This window comes from Musa acuminata, chromosome BXJ1-3, assembly GCF_036884655.1.
Source record: "Musa acuminata AAA Group cultivar baxijiao chromosome BXJ1-3, Cavendish_Baxijiao_AAA, whole genome shotgun sequence".
In the NCBI taxonomy this organism is placed as follows: domain Eukaryota; kingdom Viridiplantae; phylum Streptophyta; class Magnoliopsida; order Zingiberales; family Musaceae; genus Musa; species Musa acuminata.
In genome coordinates, this window is record NC_088329.1 from 41,529,840 (window position 1) to 41,549,690 (window position 19,851).

General features: G+C 42.0%; 3 protein-coding genes across 6 annotated transcripts; 2 read left to right on the top strand and 1 right to left on the bottom strand.

The window, feature by feature from the left end:
- The first annotated feature begins 113 nt into the window (after positions 1 to 113).
- Positions 114 to 4,983, top strand: LOC103978875 (uncharacterized). 4 transcript variants are annotated; one of them, XM_018823774.2, is made up of 4 exons: positions 114 to 907; positions 2,253 to 2,416; positions 2,647 to 3,670; positions 4,709 to 4,983. In XM_018823774.2, exons 1-4 carry the CDS (start codon positions 304 to 306, stop codon positions 4,801 to 4,803), a joined length of 1,887 nt encoding a protein of 628 aa, XP_018679319.2. In that variant the 5' UTR covers positions 114 to 303; the 3' UTR covers positions 4,804 to 4,983. The 4 variants fall into 4 exon arrangements, with proteins under 4 accessions (XP_018679319.2, XP_064995185.1, XP_064995202.1 ...); XM_065139113.1 differs by lacking the exon at positions 4,709 to 4,983 and adding an exon at positions 3,781 to 4,428 and having other exon boundaries at positions 115 to 907; XM_065139130.1 differs by lacking the exon at positions 4,709 to 4,983 and adding an exon at positions 3,828 to 4,428 and having other exon boundaries at positions 115 to 907.
- Positions 4,984 to 5,656: 673 nt separating this feature from the next.
- On the bottom strand, positions 5,657 to 9,206 carry LOC135631450 (probable mediator of RNA polymerase II transcription subunit 26b). The gene is made up of 9 exons (XM_065139141.1): positions 8,201 to 9,206; positions 7,951 to 8,019; positions 7,743 to 7,825; positions 7,160 to 7,212; positions 6,958 to 7,076; positions 6,816 to 6,843; positions 6,270 to 6,718; positions 6,104 to 6,194; positions 5,657 to 6,009 (listed from the first exon to the last, which is right to left on the bottom strand). Exons 1-9 carry the CDS (start codon positions 8,624 to 8,626, stop codon positions 5,888 to 5,890), a joined length of 1,440 nt encoding a protein of 479 aa, XP_064995213.1. The 5' UTR covers positions 8,627 to 9,206; the 3' UTR covers positions 5,657 to 5,887.
- Positions 9,207 to 15,626: 6,420 nt separating this feature from the next.
- On the top strand, positions 15,627 to 19,049 carry LOC135638942 (putative disease resistance RPP13-like protein 1). The gene is made up of 3 exons (XM_065152554.1): positions 15,627 to 16,362; positions 18,461 to 18,888; positions 18,948 to 19,049. The coding sequence occupies exons 1-3, from the start codon at positions 15,627 to 15,629 to the stop codon at positions 19,047 to 19,049; spliced, it is 1,266 nt and encodes a 421-aa protein (XP_065008626.1).
- Positions 19,050 to 19,851: the final 802 nt, after the last annotated feature.

Below are 19,851 nucleotides of genomic sequence, written 5' to 3' on the forward strand. Positions count from 1 at the left end.
ACGGATGTCGGTGGCGTCCATCGTCGTCGTGTGCGAATGTTAAAGCACTTGCAATACTGATGGACGGAGACCCAACCCGAGCTCGAGTTGAATCACGTAGTGATTACATTTAACCCGACCTATTGAATCGAGAGGGGAAGACAGCAGATGAACGAATGAACGCGTAAATCTGAGATCGATCTCCGACGCTTCCATCGATGCGCTCCGAAGCAAGGAGGAAGAAGAAGAAGAAGAATTATTCCCAGAAGAAGGAATTTTGGATGATTCCTTCGAACCCTAACCCTAATAGGTATTTTCTGTAGAATGCAACCGAAGCGGAGGCCCCTCCTTCCGCTCCTTTTCTTCCTCTCCTTCGCCGCCCTCCTCCTCCTCTTCTCCTTCCACTCCACCACATCCTCCTCCTCCCGTTCCTCCCTCCTCCTCTCAGAAAACCATAATCCTAATCCTCGCTTCACTTTCATCATCAAACTCCTCACATTCGACCGCATCGACTCACTCCGCCGCTGCCTCCGCTCCCTTGCCGCCACCGACTACGCTGGCGACCGCGTCCACCTCCACGTCCTCGTCGACCACTTCCGCCCCGCCAATGGATCGTCCGCCCCCTCGGTCGACCGCAAGCTGGAGGAGTCGCGCCGGATCCTGGATCTTATCGACCGGTTCCGGTGGGTCCACGGGGAGAAGATCGTTCACTACCGGACGGCCAACGCCGGGCTCCAGGCCCAGTGGCTGGAGGCCTGGTGGCCGAGCTCCGACGACGAGTTCGCTTTCGTGGTGGAGGATGACCTCGAGCTGTCGCCGCTGTACTATAAGTTCCTGAAACGGCTGATCTTGAAGTACTACTACGACCCGGCGAACTACGATGCGTCCATCTACGGGGCATCGCTGCAGCGGCCGAGGTTCGTTGCTGGTATGATGATAAATCCTCTTATTTTCTTGGTTCTAACTCAATTTTGCTATTTAGTTCTTTTCAATTCCGACCAAAATTGAGTATACCTAAAAAAATTGGGCTTAGTTTAGGCAAGTTATGGCATGATGCATAAATTCTGAAGAACTTAGGATTGTTAAAGTTGCACATTTAGCACCATTTTTCCTTTTTCTTTTTGGATTCTGTATCATTCGTTTGTCTTACAGGAGTGCTCCAGTGAATAGTAATTACAGAATACTAAGTTTATTTTCTACTTAAACTATGGCTTCGAGAAGATTTTGTTGTGAAATATTTTTCTGGCAATCAAAATGTAAAAATAACAGAGAAAAATCTTGCTGAGATTACCACTATGAGCCTAACAGATTCCTGTGGAAAACAGTATTTGAGGATACACACTTCTTTCCTGGCATTCAATAGAAGTCAAGATTATCTAGCTTTCCATCCCAGCCTAACCCTGCTTGTGAGGTGTGGTGTATTCCAATTAGAACTTATTTGCTTCTTCTAATTGATTATATAGTTAATCTTGGTGCCATTGTGTCAGATTTTGATTTGAAACTTTTTGCTTTTTGGGTGCAATTGTCACGACGTACAAAGGCACTATTTAAACTTCTATTACTATGTCATCCATAGATATTAATGTAATTGCATCATCTCCATTAACGTTGAGCATTTTGTTAATTGCCTTTCGGGCATACCTACTCTTCATGTAATACTGCTCTACTTCTCCCATGTTATTGTATATATTGTTGTCAAATTTCTGCTGTATTCTGTTTGATCAGAAAGCATTAATGATGTGGTGGTAGAGGAGACGTGAAGAGTTAAATATTTTCAGTAGAGATGAATCTTTTCCAAATGCTTGGAGTCTTTGGACTCCCTATATATCTTTCCTATGTGATGAAGGTTGGCTTCACCTTCTTGCATGAAATGCCCTTAATGCACATTACGTATTTCTTTATTCTTTTTAAAAATGTGATTATGATATATATTTTTTTCTTGGAATACCATATCCCCAAGTTACTTTATAACTATTTGATATAAAATGGGAATTTCTTCACTTTTTCAATTCTAGGTGATTGGATTTGAACTAGTGGACAAATTTGGTTGTCTGTTGAAAATTGTGTTTGTAAATTACCTATGTGGAACATTTATCAAAGAGGCTGTTAACAAGTAGTATATGAGGGTACAAGCTATTCTTTAAGTGCATCTTTTGCCTTTATTTTCTTCATAACAGTTCACACCTTTTCTGAGGCTAATTTCTTGTCATTTTTTTGTGAAGTTAAAGGTCACTTATGGTCGACATTTGGTTCTCATTTTACAAATATTGCAGGTAAAAAAGGAAACAAGTTGCAACTGAGCAGTGAAACACGCATTTTCTTATACCAGATGGTTGGCACATGGGGTCAGCTTCTTTTTCCAAAACCTTGGAAGGAATTCCGTCTGTGGTATGATGAACATAAAGCCAAAGAAATCAAACCAATCCTGCAAGGCATGGTAATTTTACTTGTTCCAGGCAGCAAAAATAGTTTTGTGTAAGTTCTTTTAATAGAAGGATTTTTTTCCCCCTGAATATAAGGAGCCTTATTGGCACATTAAGATTTTGTTTTTAACTTTGTCCAAGAATGTACATTCTACTCCTGTCCTATTAATTTGTATTTTGGCATATGGGTCTTATGAGAATCTTGCCTCTTTTCCTTTTTTGTTTTTTTTTACTATGCTTGCAGGTGACTACAGGATGGTACAAAAGGTTTGGTGAGAGAATATGGACTCCTTGGTTCATCAAATTCATTCATGCACGTGGGTACTACAATCTTTACACAAACTTTAAGCAAGAAAGAGCCCTTAGCATCTCTCACAGGGATGCAGGTGTAAACTATGGGAAGACGGTTGGTCCTGATTCGAGTTTGTTGGTGGATGAATCTCTTGATTTCAGTCTAACAGAACTGCCACCGTTAAGGAACTTAAAATGGTACGATTTCTGTTTCACAGAGACACATCCAGGAAGAATTGTTAGTAACTTTGATCAACTCAGATCTATACTTCACTCTTTGAAGCAGAAAACAATATTTGTAATAAGTTTGTACCAGACAACAGAAAGGATTGCTAGAAACTTGATCTGCAACCTTGAAAAGGTTGGTTTGGTAAACTTCATTCTCCTTGGTGGCTCTCCAGAGTTATTGATTGACCTTGCCAGGAGAGGATATCCTGTAGTTGATACAAGTCAGTTGGTTTCTAGCATTAGACAAGTCAAGTCAATAGATCTTGAACATGAAACAGACATCGTAAAAGAGATCTGGATCAAAGCCACTACAGTTCAAAAGTGCCTGGAATTTGGTTATGACTTGTGGTTGATCGATGGCAATATGATTCCAGGTAGTGGTTTATTACCTGAGCTGCCAAATCCCTCATATGACTTTGCTATTGCAAAAAATGCAGAGCTGTTGTTCGTGAAGAGCTCTCCATCTTCTTTGAAAACATGGAATGATGATTATATCCACAAGGTGGCAGCAGAGTGCAAGTCCCTGACTGGAACCAATTCTCCGGAAATGGAACACAGGAATTTTGCATATCTTGCTATGAGAGGTTTAGATGAGAATGCTGGTGCGAGGCTATGGAGACTTGATGACTCAGATATTGGTGTGAAATTAGGATATGATACCATGAACCATACGGAAAGCAAACTGAATATGGTCTTTTGGGATCAGGAGATGGCATTAACTTCAGTACAGAGGGAACTGGACAGATCAGGTATGTGGTTGATCGATGTGGATTCTTCATGTGTTTCTGTTGTTTGCCATAAGAGATAGAAGCCAGTTTCAATTATATTTTGTTTGTTATCTTATTCTTTGCATGCAAAGGAATATGGACTGTCATTTGCAATCTCATCTTCGGCCTGGTGTATCAGGATATTTGGTACACCCGACCTAGTCTATGAATGCTTGTTAGAGAAATCAGATCAGGGTACTACATAGTGGCCAAGAACATGCACACATGGTTACTCTTGATATGAGGATCATAGCATGCGACTGCTTATAAGACCAGGCCTTAGGGGTGGAGTTCAGCTTCACCATATTTATCTTTATAGGTCTCCAGTGCATCCTCAGGGAGACCAACAATATGAACCAAGCTATCGACAACAGAGTTCATACAAGGGTTATTGCCTCCCAAATTGTGTAGTTGAACAGGGGCAATCTTTTTCTCTCACAAGAAACACTGCCCAATTCTTGGTGGGTAGGAGGAGCACCAGCATTTGTGCACACCCACCACTTCAGTCATAATTGTTGAATTTTAGCAGCATGTAGTACTAAACAATGGCTCGTATCAATTTCATGTATGGATTGTCTCCTTGATGTTTTCTCTCTTGTTTGGCAAAAGTGCCTTTTTTAGAGAGAAAAATGTTCAATGAAGTCATAACTCTGCTAGTGAACATTTACCAGTTGTCCACCTACCCCTCAACTATTTGAATGATTGAATGACAACAAAGTGGTCTGAAGTGCTTTAGTATATTTGATGGGGTTATGGATGTATGCCTCAGCTCTTTGTTGGGATAATTTCTTGCAATTCTCTCCCCGCAAGTCATCCATTCCTTCCAATTCCTAATTGGATGGCCGGCAGAAATGGATGATCTGACATCATTGAATACTTTTGATGTGCCGACGTAGCCAAATCCTCTCTCTTAGCTTTCCCATTGCAACTTTAATGTCTGCTTTCTTGCACCTCCAATTAGGCTATATCGCAAGAATCGTGTCCAACTCTGTTTCATCCCTCATGGATTCTTCTTCACAGATCCCTCGTTTAGTGGTAGCAGAACTCTGAACTCTGAGGTGGTTGAGAACGCCGACATGAACACGAGTAGTTTACCAAGAAGATTCATGAGCTGAGCACCAACACAAGGTGAGAAGGTGCACCCCCTGTTCGTGGTGGACCAGCCAAGTCTTCAGACTTCCGTAAGCAAAGCTTGGACGGAGGAGAGACTGATAACAGAGTGGGAAAGGAGACCACATTCCGTAGTCAAAGAAAGAGGCTGAGAAAATAATGGTGCGTCGGTGAGGGTAGAAGGCGACAAGACTGGGAGTTGCAGTGGGGAAGAAGACGTGCCCGCGTGATCATGGTCATTGGTCATAAGTCCATTCCTCCATGTTTTCCCTCTCCTATTTCCCTGAAAGAAAGGTCTAAATGTCATCGCTTTAGCAGACATTTCAGACTCTCGTCTTCCGTGCCTGTGAAGTAAATACGACTTCACAGGTTCTTCTGGTTTCGTAATGGGGTTTTGAGGCCACAAGGCTGTGATTAGAATGGTTGGTGGCCATCTGCTTTGCTATGGTTCCGGCACTTGATGCCATTAGCTTTGATAGGAACAGAACAGAGATCAGGAGACGCAAAGTTATTTGCAGGATGTAATTTTTCATGGTGGTTTCACTCGAGAACAGTAGATCTAAACCTACCAAACAATTCCCAAAGCCAAAGTCGATCACAAAAAAGTGATATGTCCTCTTCATCGATCAATTCATCCAGAAACCATTTCTTGAGGCAGCACTGAACAGCCAGTAACGAGGAACAGCATGATCTTAGCACTGTCTCCATTGGTCCTCCTAATATAACCATCAATCGATGTAATAGTTACACATGCAAGAATCAGTCGATGCCATTTGCAACAGAAAAAATGCTCATTTTGCATGTTAAGTAAGATATGTTACTTTATGTCATACAGAGACCGAGAAAAAGAGATCAAGAAACAGAAACGAGCGATGATCTGTCGAATTCTATACATTTTTTTCAGCAGTTTATCTCAAATGAACCAAAATGTACAATCAGTTTCTTATGGCCCTCTCCAGCTTCTGTAAATCCATTTTGTCAACTCATCATCGCATGGTGATATGTTATTAATTCGACTTAATTATCTATCAGGAAAATTTTTGGGTTTAGTGTTTGCGACTGAGCTCAGCTCGAACATAATCGACGGAACTAGTGCCGCCCATTTGCCCAATTCCTCAGGTGGTTTCTGGATTTCAGAATAGGATGCCTGTTGTGTGCCTGCTTTGGAATGTCATGTAACTCCATTACTTGTATCGTTCGCTGCTTTTTTGCTGCATCAAATGAAACATAAGGCATCGATGAAATCTAACTTCTTAAATTGCACTATGATAAATATTCGAAGCAATAGATTGAAGTTAAACAAACCATTTTCGGCTTGCTGGTATCCTTCATGAAGCTTCCGTTTTGTGGCTTCCAGCTTAGCCTGAACGGGAGCTTCTTCAGAGTACTTTGATTTCTAACAGAAGATGGAAAAGCTTAGACTTCGAGCTCTTTAGAACCTATCATAGATTTTGTGTTTGGCTGAACTTACATCCCGTGGGATCATCGGTGGCTTCCTTTGAAGTGCAGCGTTGTCTCGTGGCTGTTTAAATTTCGCTTCGTTGCATACTTTTTGCTCAATGCCAATTTTAACTGGTCTTCCGGGCCCAGATTCAGAAATCACAGGGTTGCTTTGCTTGGGTAGAACGTTTTGGGACTTTGCTTGCCCGAGACAGATCTCATGTGGCTTTGATTGCCTCATTTGTGGTTCTTGTCTTCTTAGCTTCTCATCTGGGGTAGCTGATCGATGTGGTTCTTGCCGCCTCGAGTGTCCCACCCCTTCTGCAAAAATAGACTGCTCCGGATCTTGTTTCATCTCCACTTTTTCTTCTCGAGTAAAAGGTTGTTGCATCGGCTGCTGTTTCCTTAATGATTCATGATTCTCTGTAGGTCGTCTTCCATGTTCCCACCTCTTGTGAAACTCCCCATTATTTCGAAAATCTGCAGCAAATTGCCAGCAGAAGGATGATATTATTAAACCGGAGAACTCAACAAGAAGGGAAAACCAGAAGGTAAACGGGCAAGACAAAGTACTCACTTCCGTCGTCATCCATTCCATCAAAGAACTTGACATCCCAAGAGTGAAGACATACAACAGGAACAGTTAGTGCATGCAAAGGTGGAGATTGGACTAATCGCAATAAGTAAAGGGACAACACTCAAGACATTTTCTATTATACCTCGGAGAGCTGGATGGAAGTTGTCTGAGTGGCGAATAGAGCTCCTTCATCTAACGGGGGAGAAGGAAGGCCATCCTCATCATCCACGACAGAAGGATTTACAGAGTCCGGGGAGTTATCTGTCAATCATAGGTTCATAGTTGCCCGCACGAGATCATATAATATAGGGCGACGCTAGAAATGAAACAAATATATAGTATACCGGCAATGGCAGCAGTAGCCCTGACCCATTCATCAACCAAAACCTTCCAACCACTGCAATGCAAACACATACCAGAGCAATTAGAAATGTCTCCAAAGGATCGGTATGCACCTTGAACTAAAAAAAAGGTGTATTTTTTTTGTTTCCTTTTTTCTGATTCCACATATGGATGGAAGTGTAAAATTTGACACTGAACAGGCGAAAGAATTTCCAGCATCTAATGCAAGAGAATCGAAGAAGCGATTTCTGATTCAGGTACGACGGAGATGTTTCCATACAATGTTAAATCTAAAATACATAGTGTTGCAGGCAAATTTAGTAGAAACTAAAATTGGATTGTAGGTAGTGAAAGAAGACTAAAAACTGCCCCCCCTCAAAGAGAGTACAATCATACACTTGACCTAAGCCAAAACATAATAGAAAAAGCATCAAGAAAGCAGGGATCACAAACTTTTTACAGGGGAAAAAAAATGATAACATAAATTTGTACCCATTCACGAGATTAAAATCAGTATGCAAACTTGATCAAATGTATCATTTGCTTTGCCATCATCCGAAATTACAATACAGCAAAGAAACTCACTCGATGAGAGCACGAACTAGGTGGCGAATTTGCTTTGAGTTGTGTTTACGGAGGCCATTGACAGCCCTTCCAATCTCGGTCGCCTAAGGACCAAAGGAAAACAAAAAAAATCAATGAGGTATTAGAATAATATGGACCTAAATTTATGTATCCTTATCCTAAGCCCGGCACGGAACAAACCGAATAAAGAGGAATGTCAAATCAACACCTTCAAGACATCAACAGAAAGCTCCATCAATTGCAGCCTCCTCAGTGACTCGAACAAGAAATTATCAGACTGCAAAGAAGCACCAACAAGTTTAAGCACAGGCAGCTAATCGCCTAAATGATGCAAGAAATAGCACAACAATCTTACTCGAATTGAACCCAATAGATGCATACAAAATGAGTTCTTGGATTCGTAATGCATTAGTAATCGAAGGCAAAGCAATATGCAAGAAAAGAAGGCATGAACAAACCTCCTCATGATGGTTGGCAAGGATCTCCTTGATCCTCATGACCTCGCCAACGATTTGACCCTCCTCTTCGATCTCCTCCGTGAGCGCCTCTGCCTCGTCGTACGAGTAGTTGCTCACCACCCGATTCGAGAACTCGGGCCCGTCGTTGCTGCTGTCCACCTTGCTGTCCTTCTCTCCGACCCTCCGCACGCTGCCGTGCCCTTCCTCACCCTCGGCCCCTCGCAGCTCGACCCGGTCACAGCCGAAGCACCGCGGCAGCAGCGCGGTGAAGATCTTCTCCACGATCTGATCCCTCCTGCTCCGGAACTGCTGGGGGTAATCCGACGCCGCCACGAGGATCGCTTGCTCGATGACCTCGAAGATATCAGAATTGGCGCTCCGGAAGAACCTCCTCCAGTAATCAACCGAGCTGGACGAGCTCGCCATGGCGGCGACGGCCCGAGCTCCGGCGGCCAGAACACCGGCGGAGAGCGATCCGATGTCTACGAGGCTAAATCCGTCTCAATCAGGCAGTTCCCGGTCAGGAATCGACTCCAAGATCGAATCTTGATCGCCAATTCCGAGTCCGGTGACGGGAAAAATCAAATGGGTACAGGTCTTTTTGCCGATCGACAGCAGTTACGGCGGATTGTTCTTTCGCTACCAAAACCAAGGGGAAAAAAATATCAGATTTTTCCTCGAGGAAACAGCGAAAGATTTAATTTTTTTTTGTCCGCCGATTTCACACTCAGTTGCAATCAATCCGACCCCCAAATCTCGCAATAAATGAGGGTAGATAACAAGATCGATCGGCCTCAGTCCCAAAGAGACAAGAACCCACCGCTCGGCTGCTGTTCCTGGTCGTAGGACGATATCTCTTCAAACCCACATACTCATCCAGATCATCTCTCCTTTTCCCCTTGCGGCGACACCAAAACCGCCAAACAGGGTAAAGCAAATGGCTTGAGCCCAAAGCTAGTGTCCACGGACCCCCTCTCTCTCTCTCTCTCTCCACGGAATCGAACTTCCCAGTATTCACTCGTAAAAATCCGGCCTTTTTGCCGTTCTGTTGTGGAAGAAAAGGGAATTTTCTGATTTCAACCCTGAACATTCACAAATTGTGCATGCATCATACGTGTCGGTACATCGCCCCTTTCCAGGGGTAGAAATGTAAACGTAAGTAACATCTGAAACTGAACGTTCGTAGAAATTTGACTTTGGTCAGGGACCAAAATGAAATTACTCACTGGCGGCAGACGTCTCCCTCCTTCGACTCAGCAGAAATGGGCGGTGATGATGCGGTATGTGTCCCTCAATATCCGTGCACCAGACGATCTCGCTGGCTGATGATGATCGGACGGACAGTGGTGGAGTCGGCAGGGAGCCATCGACGCGGACCGCTTTCCTCGTCGCGGTTGCTCTAGTCGCCGCGTAAATCGGTAAAAGTCGGTGTCTTTTTGGATATGGTCACCCTTATGTGAGGTTACCGTAAGATAAATATTATTTTTATAATGAAATTATAAAAGAATTTCTTTTTAGATTTTTTTAAGAGAGAAGCCTCACTCATTTCCTAAAATTTTCTAATAGTATCTTTTTACCTAATACATGAAATTTTTTTTATCTATCAACCAATCCAAAATATAAACTAACATCCTAATTTTTTAAATATTTTTATAAAATATATTTTTTATAAATAATAATTTTGTCAGACTCATCATTTCTGACACAGTAGAGATAGATGTGCATGGTTCAGACCAAGATGGGGTCCAATAAGATTAAGGATAAAATTATCTTTTTATATGATAAGATATTATTTACGAAAATTTTTGAAAGTTAGAATGTTATGCGAAGATTTTTCGAAAATATAAATTTTTTTCAAAAATTTGTTTCAAAAAATAATGAAACATGAGTAAGGATAAGAAATGAAAATAAATCTTAAAACAAAATATTTCTTTCATCAATAATTGATTAAGAGTTTTTTTTATGCATTAGAATGATGATAAATAATAAAAAAAAGAAGGATAACCTTAAAATAAAAGTCTTGAATCTTAATTTTTTTATTCATTATATATTTTCTCTCAAAATTTGTTGATACGATTTTACTAAGCATTGCATTCCATCAATGTTTCAACAAAAAGACCGGAATATAAAGCTTGTATTTGTCCCTCTATATTTTGTCTCATATTTAATTGATAATTTTGCGATGTCCTTCTCTTGAATTATACTACAACGTTTTGATCTATGCTTCAAACCTAATCTAATCTAATTTGGACATGCAAAAAAATAATATTGGATTCTTTCCTAACAATTTAAACTTCTAAGATTACCGATTATCCAATCAAAATATTATCATATTATGCTACATGAATGAAGGCATCAAAGGACAGTGAGGTTTCTCGAAAGACGTGGTGGGGAGAAGAATCAAATCAGAAAAGAGAAGAGGAATATGCGAAGGATTACTTTGTATCATGTCACAAAGTGCTTCTGCTTTGTGTTCCTTTCTATCTATCATGTAGATGCAATGTTCTTCCAAGATAAGGATGTCAAAAAAAGGAGGAATTCATGTTGCATCAAAATGGAGTAAATTTATTGGAGAGCTCCAATGAGATGATGAGTACAAGGAACAATGGGCATATTTCTTTGATATACGAATAATTTAGATTCCGAGTCGTGAAGATAAACTCTAAGACAAATTAAAAGTGTTGGAGCGTACGAGAATTATACATTTATTTCGGAAATGAAATTGATGGAGATGTTCCATATGTATAAGAAATCACAATGAACTTCTAATAAAATTTCTTGCCAAGATATTCTCGAGCATCTTTCTTGGTTTTTAGTTTTATGCTTTAAATATCAATATAAAAATATTTTTTAATATCTAGTTTATTGAAAAAAAAATTGTGTATTTTTCAAGTAATGGTCGATGCCCATATATATATATATATATATATATATATATATATATATATATATATATATATATATATATATAATTCATATGCTATGTCTGATTTAATATCTTGGAGAAATAATTTGTAAGAAAGTTTGCTCTAGATTTTTTCGAATTCACCTTGCCCGAGGTGTTTGGACTCAAAGAACTAACGACATGTTACAAGAAGATATCGCTAATATTGTTTAGATCTATCGATGTAGAGTTGTTTGAAGTATATCTGTTCATGTCAAATTTTTCAGGTTAGGCTTTGTTCGATAGAGAAATTGTCGTCAAGTAACACTAGCATGAGTCTCTTGGGTTGCTTCTTAGCTCTTTGATACAGACTCTTGTCTGAAACTTTATCACTATTTGGTAAATTAACAACATCGCCCTCACTATTTGGTAAATTCACGGTGATGAATATCAAGAGGATATTCATCACCGTGAATTTAGTCAATATTGTTTTGAAGTATGACTTGTATCCGAATATGACTTAGATGTTCACAATCTCGAAGGGGAGATAGAGTCGCCAATAAACCTCATTAGCGAAGAAGTTAATGAGGTAAGGTTATTAGTTGATAGCCCAAGTTTCTGAAAAATATTAAAGTAAAAAATATTGACATAGCTACCTGTGTTGATCATGATCCTTTTCACTCGGGTATTATTCATCCTCACAGAGACCACCAAGATATTATCATGATTTGGGTCAAGGCACTCTACCTTTTCCTTCTTGAAAGTTATATTTGGGTTTCCCATTGTCCTCAAGCACTTTTATATTTGGATTGAAATTGACACTAAGAGAGGGGGGGGGGGGGGTGAATTAGTGCTTAAGGAAAACTTCGTTGATTCATCAAAATCTCGTTCGATGAAAACCAATATTGAGTGTGCTCGACTTAAAGTAGGTGCAAGGTAGAGTGAGCAACAAAATAAGTAAGCAATAAAGATAAACAATGAAGAAGAGAAAAGGGGCACATCGGATTTATAGTGGTTCGGTCGTCATGACCTATGTCCACTCTCAATTCCTCTTCCGTCGAGGCCACCGGTTTCTACTGTCGATCTTTTTTCAATGGGTGAAGATTAATTACCCTCTTACAACCCTTTTCTCCTTTTCACGAGTTACGAGATAATATTTACAAGTCTCCCACCCCTTCCTTAAATTGAAATTAAACTTAGAGAAGATGAGGGGAATTCTCACTAGATTACAATAGTATTTTCTCATGTTTTTATTTTCAGTTCTTATGTAAACTAAGTAGGGATGAGTGAGGTATTTATAGGCCCCAAATGGATTTAAATTTAGAGCCAAAACAGCCTCATCCTGGGTTTTCAAGATACTGGCGGTATCACCGTCAGTACCGAGCGCTACTATCACTTGTCGGACCGACAACTAGCGGTACCACCGCCTGTCAGTCTGACACTGGGCGGTACCACTACCTAGTCTAACACTAACACTAGGTGGTACCACTGCCTGACAGGGCTTCGGAGATTGGGCTCTAGCAGTACTATTGCCAGACTGGGTGGTACCACCGCCCAAATAGCTTGGGAGGCCAAGCCTCAGGGCTCGGGGTGTCATCGCTTGGGCCAACTAAGGGTCACTAAATGAGCCTTCCACTTGGCCCAAAATAACCCCAATTAAGGCCCAATTAGTCCTTAATTGAGTTATCATGGTTATACTCGAAACTAACTCAATTAGCCCTTTAAACTACTTCGATCTAGATAAATTATTACAAAGCATAGTTCCATTGTTGTCCGGCATGTCACTGGTTTATTTGGCAGCTCGTTTGATCCTTCGGCGCATCGTCCTCTCCTTCGACGTATTGTCCAATCAACATGTTGACTTTCCGCAACATCCGATCTCTTTGGCGCAATGTTTGATCCTTCGGCTTGATGCTTGAACTCATGGCACGAAGACCTTATGCCGGCACATCGACCGATCCTTCGGCTCGAAGTCCAATCTTTTGACATGTTCACTCCGGCCTAATGTCTGATTCTTCCCGCTTTAATCAAATTAACTTTCTATGATCGAAATTATTCCCACGTTACTCAAAACGCATATTAGATCATAACTTCATCAATTGATTTCATAATCAAAATCCGAGATTCGATATTTTCAATGATAGCTTAAGCATAAAGCTTACGACCTAAGGAGTTGGTGCCTATGTCATATGAGCTCTTCAATATACTTTTTCAGGTTACAATATTCTTTAGTGTCATGATTGTAATCTCAATGGAACCGATAGTACTTGGACTTATCTCTTTTTTACTAACGAGGTCTTCATTGGGTGAGGGTCTCTTTAGAGCCCCTTCTCCTTTATCTATAGGAAGAATTGACTCTAGTCATATTTAGATGGGTCAGCTTAGGCCTTGGGTGAGGTAACTCGGGTTATTTATTTCTTTTCCGTTCTGATGACCTCGGGGTTAGGGTTGATTGTGACCGTTCTTGCTTTGGCCTCTTACGTGACTCCTCATACTTGAGACCATTGCCTTTGTGGCAATATATTGATTAGTTCAGTGAAGTGCCTTGAGTATAGTAGTGGTGACCTCTCTATCAATAATCAAAAAATGCAAGAGAGATTAAGTCCCATCATGAATATCTACATTATGAGTGATGAATAGACATCTACTATGCATCGAATCTTATTTATGAACTAAGTAACAAAATCTATGATTGTTTTTTTCCTCCTCTTGCCCGACTCCGAGGAGTATTGTTCTTGAAGGTCAAGGTCATATATTCTCGAGAAAGTGAAATTCAAATTCTCTTGCTAGCTAGGCGAAAGAGTAAATAAAAAGCAACTTCAGGCGATAGTACCATTCTCATGTCATGCCTCTTAATATGGTCAGGAAGGCATGGCATATTAAGGCATCCGAGGTGTCATATAATAATATCCAGATACGGAATGCTACAATGTGCTCCATCGGGTCGGTGTTACCATTGAACGCTTCAAGGATAAGGGACAAAAGCTTGCTGGAATCAATTTCTCTTAGATTTTTTAGATGAACGATGACCAACTTGAAGTGAAGTCGACCAACGCCTCCCATTTTGATTGTTGGAACTCTCATTGTATCTCATTCAAATATTTATCCATCTTTCGTAGTTATATTTATAATAAATCCTCCGTCGAGTTCACTAACTAGGTTTCGGATCTAGATGAGGCAGAGTGGGGGTATTATAATTCGTTGAATTTCACAATCGAGGACCGAAGTATCCTCTCGACCGACGGTTCGATGGGCATCAAGCGCTCTTAAGATGTTGGAATCTCGATGAGTGCGGATGGTAGTAGAGTTCGTGGCATTATGTACTAGACTAATTGAGATAAAATAGAGTGATAACCTGAGATATAAAAACACCTAAATGAGAACGAGGAGGTGGGCAGGATGAGGACGAGTATGGCTTAGCATTCGTCCTATCAACGGAAATCTAAGACCAAAGATTGAATTGGTCTTCGTCATCAGCCAACTCATCCTTATCTTGTAGTGTGACCGACCAGGATCTGCACCCGAAGATGCCACCATCGACGTCCCATCTCACCTGGTCTTCGCAGTGAACTATGAGTTTATCCAGTTATTTGAGGGAAAGTTCCCGTGAGCATGGAATGATCCTCCGTTAAGCTTTGTAGCACCAGCACCGAGGCAGAGAGTGGAGAAGAGATGAGTCATGTCGACGAGATATTATTATATCAGCATCAAGAGGAAGTCAGTCAACGAGGCATTATCATGCACATCTTGAACAACGAGAGGTCGATGGGCGTCTTTACCGGTTCAAGATCAGGTATCGATCTTCGGAAGAGAGAGGCAAATCTAAGCGAGGCGCGTAGCACCAGCAAGTTCTTGCATCATGTCGGCAGACTCCGTGTTGTCGGCCTTCATGCAGGTGGTGCTCGAGAGGGCGTTCATCGCCGCTCGCCAGGAGCTGGGATTGATCCTCGGAGTCAGCAAGGAGCTGAACAAGCTCTCCCGCACGCTCGACACCATCCACGCCGTGCTGGAGGACGCTGAGGAGAAGCAAATCAGGAACGCTGCCGTGCGTGATTGGCTTCGGCACCTCAAAGACATTGCCTACGAAGCCGATGACTTGCTGGATGCGTTCAACTTCCGAGCCCTGCGGCGTAAGGTGGAGGGTGGAGAACGAACCTGGCAGGTGTTCCGTGTCTTCTCTTCTTGTTTCGGCTTGAGACATGCCCTGTTCCGCAGCAGGATGGCGCATCAGATCATGGAGATCAGGAAGAAACTCGATGAGATGGCGAAAGAGCGAGACAACCTTCAACTCCGAGAGCTGACCGACGGTACCAGCAGAACCGAAAGTCTTCGTCGGCCGCCGACGAGCTCACTGGTGGATGAGTCGAACGTGCTCGGCAGAGAGGAAGACCGGGATGAGATTGTAAGATTCTTGGTGTCTCAAGAGTCTTCCTCGAGGAACTTGCCGGTCCTTCCCATCGTCGGCTTCGGGGGTCTCGGGAAGACGACGCTGGCTCAGAAGTCTACAACGACGCAAGGGTGACCAATCATTTCGATCTCAAGATGTGGGTGTTTGTCTCCTGCAACTACAACGCCGTCAGGCTCACCAAGTCGATGGTAGAAGCTGCAACCAAGAAGAAATCCGATCTCACCGACCTAAACATGCTGCAGGAGACTCTGGTGGAGGAATTGAGAGGAAAGAGGTTCTTGCTCATACTCGACGACGTCTGGAATGAGGTCCGTGCTAACTGGGACAGAACACGCCTTCCCCTGAACGCCGGTAGGAGCCGGAGCAAAGTGGTGATCACGACACGGATCAAACGGGTTGCACAAATCATGGGCACAGTGCCTCCCTACCATTTGAAGAGGCTATCGAAGGATGCCAGTTGGACCCTCTTTAGGAGGTCCGCATTTGCCGGAGGAGAATTCGCCGGGAACCACAAACTGCAAGCCATTGGGAAGGAGATCGTATCGAAGCTGGACGGCATACCATTGGCGGCCAAAACCATAGGAAGCATGTTGTTCGCGAGACGAGATGAGGTCGACTGGCGGAAGATCTTGAAAAGTGAGTTCTGGGAGTTGCCGGCGAATGAGAACGACATCTTGCCACCTCTCAAGTTGAGCTATCAGACGCTCCCCTCGCATCTGAAACAATGCTTCTCCTACTGCTCCATATTTCAGAAAGGTTACGAGTTCGACAAAGATAAGCTGGTCAAAATCTGGATGGGGCAAGGATTCCTGCAACACCAGGGTACGAAGCAGATGGAAGACACAGGAGCTGAGTACTTCGACGATGCATGTCCGTCTCTATCGACGAATGTTTTGTTGGGACGGCGGAGCAACGAAAAAACAGAATATTATGATACGAGTAGAAAGAATCCTTTCGATTCAAGAAAATTAATGTAGTATTTAAAAACAGGAGGATTGATAAGAATACTTACAAGATATTCTCAAGTGTTCATAGGACCTAGTTATAACTACATTATAACTACTAGATCATGATTATGTTAGTTAGATCATGATTGAGGTGGTTGTTGAAATCATCCTGTAACCACTAAATCATGATAACTATCTAGATAGATAACAATGAATCAAATCTTAACACTCCCCCTTGATTCATAATTGCATACACTGATTTGCGACATAAAATAAACATGCTTTTGAATTGGAAGCGATTTAGTGAGAATATCCGTAACTTGTTCATCTGTTCCATAATACTTCATTGTTATGACTCCACTTGCTATAAGATCTCGGATGAAATGATAGCGTATTTCTATATGCTTCGTTCTTCCATGAAATATTAGATTCTTCATCATTGTAATTGTGACTTTATTGTCACAAAATATTTCCGTTGCTTCTTTTTGTTCTTGACGAAGAATCCAACGTTTCATGGAAGAACGAAGCATATAGAGATACGCTATCATTTCATCCGATATCTTATAGCAAGTGGAGCCATAACAATGAAGTGTTGCGGAACAGATGAATAAGTTACAGATATCCTCACCAAATCGCTTCCAGTTCAAAAGCATGTTTATTTTATATCGCAAATCGGTATATACAACTATAAATCAAGGGGGATTATTGAGATTTGATTCATAGTTATCTATCTAGATAGTTATCATGATTTAGTGGTTACAGGATGATTTCAACAACCACCTCAATCAATCATGATCTAAAGTTATAGAATGATTTCAATAAGTTATAGGATGGTTATAACTATGTCCTAGGATATAGAGAGTGCGTGCATTTGAGAAATCTTTTGACTCCTCAATTGCGGCAACAACATGATCTAGTAGTTAGTAGATAAATCTTTTGACCCATCAATTGCGACAATAACATGATCAAATTTCGGAGTTAAAATTCTCAAAACTTTTACAACAATTATATGATTAGGAAGATGTTCACCATAAAATTTCATTTGACTAACAATTTCAATTACTCGAGAAAGAAAATCTTGCACCGATTCATTACTTTTCATGAACAAAAATTCAAACTCACGACGAAGGGTTTGAAATTTTACCGTAATCACCCTTGATGAGCCTTGAAATTCATTTTAAAGTATCAACCAAGCTTGCTTTGAGGTTATCGCTACTGCAATTCTTCAGAAGATCATCTCATGTACAGCTCGTTGAATGAAGAACAATGTCTTTGAGTCCTTCTTTCTATTCTCCCTCAACCTGATTTCGTCATCTGCATACAAATGTTGGGGATGGAGGAGCAAGGAAAAAATAGAATATTACGATACGAGTAAAAAGAATCATTTCGATTCAAGAAAACTAATGTAGTATTTAAAAACAGGAGGATTGACAAGAACACTTACAAGATATTCTCAAGTGCACACACTCTCTATATTTTTATTTCATGAACTATGGTCCTATTTATAAGACCTAGTTATAACCACCCTATAACTACTAGATCATGATTGTGGTAGTTATTGAAATCATCCTATAACTACTAGATCATGATTGAGGTGGTTGTTGAAATCATCCTGTAACCACTAAATCATGATAACTATCTAGATAGATAACTATGAATCGAATCTCAACACGTTTCATTGCATAAGACTGTAGGCTGCAGGGAATCCAAGGTTCGCCATCTTTCATTGACCTCCGAAGATTCACTGCCTATCTCATTAGAAGCATTGTTTGGATTCAGAGTTTGGATTCAGAAGCTTGCGCACGCTTGTCACACTATATGGATTCAATTCCAGTGTCATCCAGATTCCACCGGATCTATTTCTACGTTTGAAATACCTACGCGTGCTGGATTTCAGTGACAGTTTCCTCGAAGAATTGCCCGAAACCATCGGCAACTTAGTGCATCTCCGGTACCTGGATCTGACTGCCACTGCCATTGCAAGGTTGCCTGAATCAATTAGCAAGCTCTATAGTTTGCAGACCTTGAGACAGAGAGAGTGTTTCTGGGGTTACCCAAAGGGATAACCAATCTGATAAACCTACGGCATCTGGAAGAAGACAGCAGACTGATCTCGAGTGTGGCTGGGATTGGGAAACTGACCTGCCTCCAGGAACTGCCTATATTCAAGATTCATCAGCAGATCGGACATAGGATATCGGAGCTGAAAGATATGACGGAGATCCGAGGAAGTCTCTGCGTTTTGAATCTGGAGAATGTGGCCGATGCCGAAGAAGCAAGACAGGCCAGATTGAGCTACAAACAACATCTGCAGAAGCTGCAACTAGAATGGAACGCTCACAGTGCGGGCAGCTTTAGAGATGAGGACATACTCGAATGCCTGCAACCACATGAGAGCCTCAAAGAGCTTCATATAGAAGGCTACAATGGCAGCAGGTTCCTCAGCTGGGTAGGAGATCCAGTTTTCTCTAGCCTTACGAAAATGTACTTGCACTACTGCAACTGCAGCCTCCTCCCACCTCTGGGACGGCTGCGCTTCCTTACTCACCTAGAAATGCAAGGACTGGATGGGATCAAGCATCTTGGTCCGGAGTTCTGCGGCCATGGTAGGGATGGTGATTTTCCATCCCTAGAAGTGCTGCAATTGGAGGACATGACAGCTTGGTTGGAGTGGTCTGGAGTCACCGAAACCCATTTCCCGTGCCTCCGTGAGCTCAGCATCGTGCGCTGTCCAAAATTGAGGCGATTGCCTGCCATCACTTCTCTTTCTTCGGTGCACATATCCAACTGCTCAGACCTGCAATCTCTACCGGCGGACCTGACCAGGCTTTGGAGACTAGAGATCTATCACTGTGAAAACATGGTGGTTCCGCCAGAAGGCAGCGGGCTTCAGTCACTGGCCTCCCTCAAGCACTTGGATGTCGAGAACTGTCCTAAGCTGAAGTCGGTAGCAGAGGCAGATGCTGTTCGTCTTCCCAAGTCGCTTCAAGTGCTCCGAATCAACTCATGCACTGATCCGAGCAGCTGGGTTTTCAAAGAGATAAGATTCTTAACATCCCTCCAATATTTGCAGATTTCCGAATGCATGAACTTGAAAGTTCTTCCGGAAGGGCTTCGTGCCCTTCCATCCCTCCATAGCTTTCTGGTGCTTAGGTGCCCTCAGATCACCGCATTGCCGGAGGATGGCTTGCCTGCGACACTGCAATGCTTGTCCGTAGAAAGCTGTCCGATGCTGCATGAACGGTGCAAGGAGGAGAGAGGCCTCGACTGGCACAAGATAAATCACATACCCACCGCAGTGATCGACGGCCAACACTTGTAAAGGTGATAAGAACACTACCCGATCTCTCTTTGTCTTTTGCATCAACCTAATCAATTAGCAAAGCTCTATAGTTTGCACAATTCCTAGGCC

What these genes read in the sequence shown, in the direction of transcription:
- LOC103978875 (XM_018823774.2), top strand. Translation starts at nt 304, where the DNA reads ATGCAACCGAAGCGGAGGCCCCTCCTTCCGCTCCTTTTCTTCCTCTCC. An exon ending in GCGGCCGAGGTTCGTTGCTG is followed by an intron (nt 908 to 2,252) that starts GTATGATGATAA and finishes CAAATATTGCAG; the next exon opens with GTAAAAAAGGAAACAAGTTG. An exon ending in GAGGGAACTGGACAGATCAG is followed by an intron (nt 3,671 to 4,708) that starts GTATGTGGTTGA and finishes TCTTCTTCACAG; the next exon opens with ATCCCTCGTTTAGTGGTAGC.
- LOC135631450 (XM_065139141.1), bottom strand. Translation starts at nt 8,626, where the DNA reads ATGGCGAGCTCGTCCAGCTCGGTTGATTACTGGAGGAGGTTCTTCCGG. An exon ending in TTTCTGTTGATGTCTTGAAG is followed by an intron (nt 7,826 to 7,950) that starts GTGTTGATTTGA and finishes TTTGGTCCTTAG; the next exon opens with GCGACCGAGATTGGAAGGGC. An exon ending in CACCGATGATCCCACGGGAT is followed by an intron (nt 6,195 to 6,269) that starts GTAAGTTCAGCC and finishes ATCTTCTGTTAG; the next exon opens with AAATCAAAGTACTCTGAAGA.
- LOC135638942 (XM_065152554.1), top strand. Translation starts at nt 15,627, where the DNA reads ATGTGGGTGTTTGTCTCCTGCAACTACAACGCCGTCAGGCTCACCAAG. An exon ending in TGAGTACTTCGACGATGCAT is followed by an intron (nt 16,363 to 18,460) that starts GTCCGTCTCTAT and finishes TATAGTTTGCAG; the next exon opens with ACCTTGAGACAGAGAGAGTG. An exon ending in GCAGCAGGTTCCTCAGCTGG is followed by an intron (nt 18,889 to 18,947) that starts GTAGGAGATCCA and finishes CTGCAACTGCAG; the next exon opens with CCTCCTCCCACCTCTGGGAC.